The sequence below is a fragment of the Procambarus clarkii genome, chromosome 13 (assembly GCF_040958095.1).
Source record: "Procambarus clarkii isolate CNS0578487 chromosome 13, FALCON_Pclarkii_2.0, whole genome shotgun sequence".
Classification (NCBI taxonomy): domain Eukaryota; kingdom Metazoa; phylum Arthropoda; class Malacostraca; order Decapoda; family Cambaridae; genus Procambarus; species Procambarus clarkii.
Window position 1 is genome coordinate 23760335 of NC_091162.1, and position 6000 is coordinate 23766334.

The following is a 6000-nucleotide window of genomic DNA, read 5'->3' on the forward strand; positions in this document are numbered from 1 at the left end:
AGCCAGAAAGGGAACGAAGTCCCAAACCTGAACGTGGACGGATCCATTTCCGAGGCATAATCCGGGTCACGCAGGAGGTAAGCTGCAAAGGCCGCGCGCACCACACCAGGTTGGATGCGATAAGCCGAAAACCTCCTGAAGGACGGAACCGACGTACCCGGGGGAACACGGAACCGTACCCGGGGAGGGGCCGACACCAAATCCAACTCGTACGCAGAGGGGGGGAAAGAAAACCCCACTCCTTGTAACAATAAGCCCCGCTCAGTGGGAAGAAAAACCCAGGCGGGGTCCAGCGGGGCCCAAGGCCCCCAAGTCAGCCCCTCCCCAGCCTCGAGGTCCGTCACCACAGGACCCGAGGCCGAGTCCTCTCCCCAAGCCCCGACCCCACAAGACAAGGACGGAGCAGCCGGAAAAGCTGGAGGAAGGGGGGCCCACTGGTCAGACCCTGAAGCTTCGGCCGGGAGACAAGACTCGAATGCCTCTGCCGCCCCCCCGGAAGGGGCAACCCCCGAAGCTGCCCGAGTCTCGAGATCAAGTAACCCCTGCTCCGACCCCGAAACCCTCAGACGCTTCGGGGCCGGAAGCAGGGGCGGGGGACCAGAACGAACAGAAGGGGAAGGACGAGGAGGTGCGGACTGAACCAGGATCGAAGCGACCCCCACCCCCAAGTCCGGGTCTCGAAAAGCAAAGCGGGGCAGCCCCGGGGCATCCGGGGAAGCAACCAACCGAGCGCGTTGCAACAGACGAAACCTAGACTGCAACGCACGTGCCGCCTGTACCCGAATAGAATCATCAGAGGATTGGGTAAATTGAGTCACAAGCAAGCAGCAACACTCACAGGACTCAGGGTCGAAAGTATCACCGACCCAACAGGCAGCGTGGCAGAGGCAAAAACAATGAGGGTCACCCTGAGACAAGGGGACCGAGCAACCCTCAAACTCGCACACAGCGAGTGGGGACTCCGGGGTCACATCCATCGGACCCACGCGCCCCCTAGGGGATTCCCAGGGTCCTGAGCGTTTACTTTAAGAGGACTCGCGCTCAGGTAGTCCCAGGCAGGGCGCTGCAAACCGGCGCCCAAAACTACCAAGCAAACTTCTAAAGCTGAACCCCAGGGACGTGTACACTCACGGGGACCTAGCAGGGGGCGCCACCGAGGAGAACAGTGGAAGGGCAAAAACAAACTGAATAAAATGACAGAACCCCCCACCAGGCAAAAAACAAAAAGAAAAACAAAACCCCGCAAGAGGACAGCGAACCCCAAGGAACAGAGCCGGCCGCGATGTCGGGAATTACAAGCTGAGCAGCACCCTGCGCCCCTACCAGTGCAAACTGCCTCTTACCTGCCGGTAACAAGGGAGAACAGAACACCCAAGAGCCCAACAGGCGGCCGAAAAACCGAAAGGTAAAACGGACCAGCAGAGGCAGACCCCGAGGAGCCTGTGGAAGGTGGCCCCAAGCCCCAAGGGCAGTACTTACAGGGCACCTAGGGAAGGCAGCCCTAGGCGCATGCAGCCCGAGTACTGAAGATAACTCCTGGCTCTCGCACCCACAAAACTAACACCACACTCAAAGCACAGTGCAGTAGCGACACCGGAGCCAGAGCACACGACCACCGCCAATAGCATCAGCCTCAAGAACTGAGGTGTGGGTAGCCGGCGCGGGGGGTCTGGGGCTCCCCCTTCCCCCTCCCGGGGAGGGGGGAGCTGCGCAGACAGCGGCGCGGCAGTGTGTGACGTCACACTAATTTGCTTGTTTTCGGTTGGGGAGTTCTATCCACTAGTTCGGTATTAGGTAGCAATTTTAACCAGAATAGGGGTTTGTTTTGGGGCGCTTACCTTTCTGGGTGCCTGTTCCGGTCGATGGCAGACATAGAATGCTTCCAACTACACGGGGGCTTCTATAGGCCATTGCTCCCCTTGCCTCTCTGAGGGGGCCCGGTTCTGGCCGTGGTCCCCGGTAGGCCTAAGAACTCCATACACATGACTGATGCCAAAGTCTGACATTAGCATATCAGCCTGGGATAGCTCCGGGGAGCCGACGGGGCTCCCCCCAGAAAAATTAAAGTAATTTTCATTCTCACTTCTATCACCATGCAGTACATATACAATAACCCCATTTATGCTTTAAAATCCAATTTCATACACAAACCCTTTAAACTGCAATAGGGTATACTTCTTCCTTATTTTTCTAATTTTATTTCGCTACTGTTTTTATATATAATAGTTACAATACTATATTCCACTCCTCATTATTATTACAGTACAGTATTTCCTTGTCTTTTTATTTCTCATTACCCCAACACATAAAACTTTCCTTCATTAAAACTTTAGCTGTTTCCATCTGCTCCTTTTTTCTCTCTCTCTCTCTCTCTCTCTCTCTCTCTCTCTCTCTCTCTCTCTCTCTCTCTCTCTCTCTCTCTCTTGCATTCCAACATTCATAAGAAACTACCTTTGCTTTCTGAGACCTGGGTAAGATGGGCCTCAGATTTAAGGGTATCTTGACCATAAATGTGAATAATTTAGGGAAGATGTGTCCCCAATCCAATAACCCATTCCTATAATGCAGCAGATGTAAGGCTAATTATACCAAACAGTGGTAGATGGTAGCATAAATAATTATTGTCAGTGAGTGATTGTGGTTTTACCTAAATATCAGCTTGGTAATTTAAGGTCAATTTCTGAAAATAAAAAAATGCTCTATATTTACCGCACCGGTATATAACATTTCATGAGAAAATGTCATGCCATCCAGCTAGAGGCACCACACTTTCATGCTGGAAAGTGTTTGTATAAATGCAAATTTAACATTAGAATATATATACCTACATGCATAAGTACATTGGACATACCAGTGTAGATACTTGTCAAATGCATAGCAATAAATTTATCTTTATCTGCCCAATAAATATAAACTATGTTTTGTTAGATATGTTTTATTTTTTAAATTAATTCTTAATAAATTCTATACTATACAGTAGTTTATAAAAATGTATTTAATTTAATGATTAACAGGAGTATGATGAAGGCTCTGAACAAGGAGAAAGATTTATTCTGGAATATTAAGACTAGTCTGGGCAATGGGTTGACATGTTCTAAAAGTACAGCAAGTCAGCCGATGCAAGCCACATTATTCAACACTTCCCTGCGTCACTGTTCCCTAAAGCTAATATATCTCCAGATGGCAAGCAGGGAAGATGTGTAATAGATATTGGGTAAATCAGATCATTCATAAAGGATAAATTTGTGCTTTTACTGAACAGGTCACATAAAGATAGGCTACCAAATTCTTCATATACTGTACAGAATATATATTTGATAATTCTAGCAAGATATTAATTGAAATTCAGTAACATAAAAATTTTAATATATTTCCAAAGGCCTAGGTTTTTTGCTAAAAATGTGATTACTTGGCTAGTATGTTGACAACCAACACACTCAAAACTTGATTTTTTTTATCAGAACTATAAAATATGCATTTTTTGTTTGGTTTTGTAACAAATAGCTCTTAAGAATCAAATAAATATATTTTTGTAAATGTTTGGAAATCTAGTATTAGAGTTTGAATAGCATTTCTTAATGTAGAGCTCAAAGGGGTTAATAAGCCCTGATGCATCTAATCAGTAAAAAATAAAATTCTGAACTTAATTTTAGAATCTTATGCACCTTAGCAAGAGAGAGGAAGATATGGTCTCTGGACAATAAGCATCTACATAGCACAGTTCCTCATAAGACTACATTCACAGTTTGCTTAATGATAAATTTCACATTGCCTAAAATGTTCTGTGTGTTAGCAGCTTTAGGCTTTGTACTTGTCTTACCTAGGAATCCTTCACTGTTCTTGTAACTTGTGTATGTACTTTGGCTTAAATTATTATTATTATTATAATTGTTTTCCAACAATATATAATGTCAATGAGATTCAACAATACAAATGCCACTCTTCCTGTAAAGACCACTGAGGGAACATGGCTGGTGACCAATACAAAGGTTGGTACAACTGGGAGCGTTCTCGCGGGTCCGTCTAATTACCACAAGGTACCACAAGCTACACAAGCTTAGCAAAGCTTCCTGGCAATACATTAGTAATGAATAAATATGATACGTTAGGTAGGTTGGCCTAACCTAACCTAACCTAACCAAACCTAACCTAACCTAACCTAACCAAACCTAACCTAACCTAACCTAACCAACGCTTGGATTGTCGACTTGATTTGGCGTCACCAGCTCTTTATTTTCGTCTAATTTATTTATAAAAAGATACTTTTTCAGATTAAAATTATGTTTTTTTGTGCTGTATATTCAGCACCAACATTATAATGAGTAAATATATCATATTAATTCATTACTAACGTATTGCCAGGAAGCTTAGTGAAGCTTGTGTAGCGTGTGGTAGCTTGCGGTAATTAGACGGACCGTTCTCAACTCACAATTGGGAATTTTGGGTTTGAATCCTGGGCGAGACAGAAATGATTGGGTACATTTCCTTTCACCTTTATTCCTCTGTCACCTAGCAGTAAATAGGTAACCATAAATTAATACTTTTGTAGGATTGCATCCTGGAATAAGCTGTGTAGTTCGACCTTGGGAAGACCTTAAGCCTAAAGTATATAAATATACAGGCTGCATGTCCCAAACAAAATTAATTACCATTATTAATTATTATCCTGTGGCAAGTTAATCATCATCCACACACATATCCAACCTTACCTTTTCTCCTTCTTCAGGCCAAGAAGTAAGAGACAGTTGCCCATTGTTGTGGGGAAGATAATACTGGGCTGCCTTTCACATTTCCTTGTGTCTTTATGATCTATTAAATGTGAGAAGCCACTGGTGCCGCCGGCCACAGCTCCAGTGCCACCTCCATCCTCCTACTCCACCACCCGACCTGTCTTGGTTTGTTTCTCACCAGAGGCGTCCACCTGGGCTGTTGCTGTCTCCTTTACCCTCCCTGGGGCTCTTTCACCCTCTCTGTCGCTCCTATGGATGGTGACGGGTGCAGGCGGCTACTGCTGACGCTTCAAGCGTGTTATTAGTGGGTGTTGTGGCTGCCAGGGGCCCACCGTCGCCTGCTGGAATGTTTTGTTTACCTCACGCGTCTCCCCTCTCCTCATGAGCTCGTCTCCCCTCACTCCAGGCTCCCTCACCCTTCATCCACTCTACACATTTTATTATCATTTGTGATATCATCTTAATTTATATGCAAGTATATTTGTAACATTTTGTTTATATTATTTGGTAGCGAAAATATCACTGATGAAAGAACTACGGGCCCATTTACTTAGAACTAGTTTAGTTTGGTTCAAAGATGACCACAGACTACTAGTTTAATACTAAACAATTATAATAATAATTTTATTAATAAAATATACATCAGGTACAGGGGGTTTCATGTTAAATAAAGTCACAAATACGTAAGGCGTTTCGGCTCACTTTCAGGGAACAGAAAGAGCAGAGATTAAATAATAATAAATAAATAAATGTTTATTCAGGTAAGGTACATACATACAAGAGGTTTTACAAAATTTGAAAGATTTATAGATAGAGCTAGTATATACAATGCCTAAAGCCACTATTACGCACAGCGTTTCGGGCAGGAAAAACATTAAAGACTGTAACCCTTTCCACTACCGCCCACAAGATGGGTATGGGGTGCATAATAAATGAACTAAACTAACTAAAACTTAATACTAATTGAGGTTAAAGTATAAAATGTGTTGAGAACAATTAAAAATAAAAAAGGGGGAAACATGGCTGAAAAAGCAGCACAAACACAATTAGGTCGACAAACAGGGTTGTTTAAAAAAACAGACATGGGTTGACAATATAGGGGGTAAGGTAGGTTACAAGGAATTTATTAGGTAGTGCTTAGTTTTTATCTTAAACTGGTTGAGAGAGGTACAGTCTTTAACATGATTGGGAAGGTCATTCCACATAATTCAATTTCTCCCACCCTACCCATCAACATTGGTGTTCCTCAGGGCAGCATACTTGGCCCTCT

General features: G+C 44.1%; 1 protein-coding gene across 3 annotated transcripts in view; it reads right to left on the reverse strand.

Annotated features, from left to right (window-relative positions):
- The window catches only part of LOC123757260 (ADP-ribosylation factor-like protein 13B), a 149425-nt gene extending 144298 nt beyond the window's left edge, over positions 1-5127 (reverse strand). For all 3 annotated transcript variants that reach the window (XM_045740787.2, XM_045740786.2, XM_045740784.2), the window contains exon 1: positions 4710-5127. In XM_045740787.2, coding sequence (XP_045596743.2) covers positions 4710-4753 — 44 coding nt within the window. In that variant the 5' untranslated portion in view covers positions 4754-5127. The remainder of the gene's footprint in view (positions 1-4709) is intronic.
- Between the last annotated feature and the right edge of the window lie 873 nt (positions 5128-6000).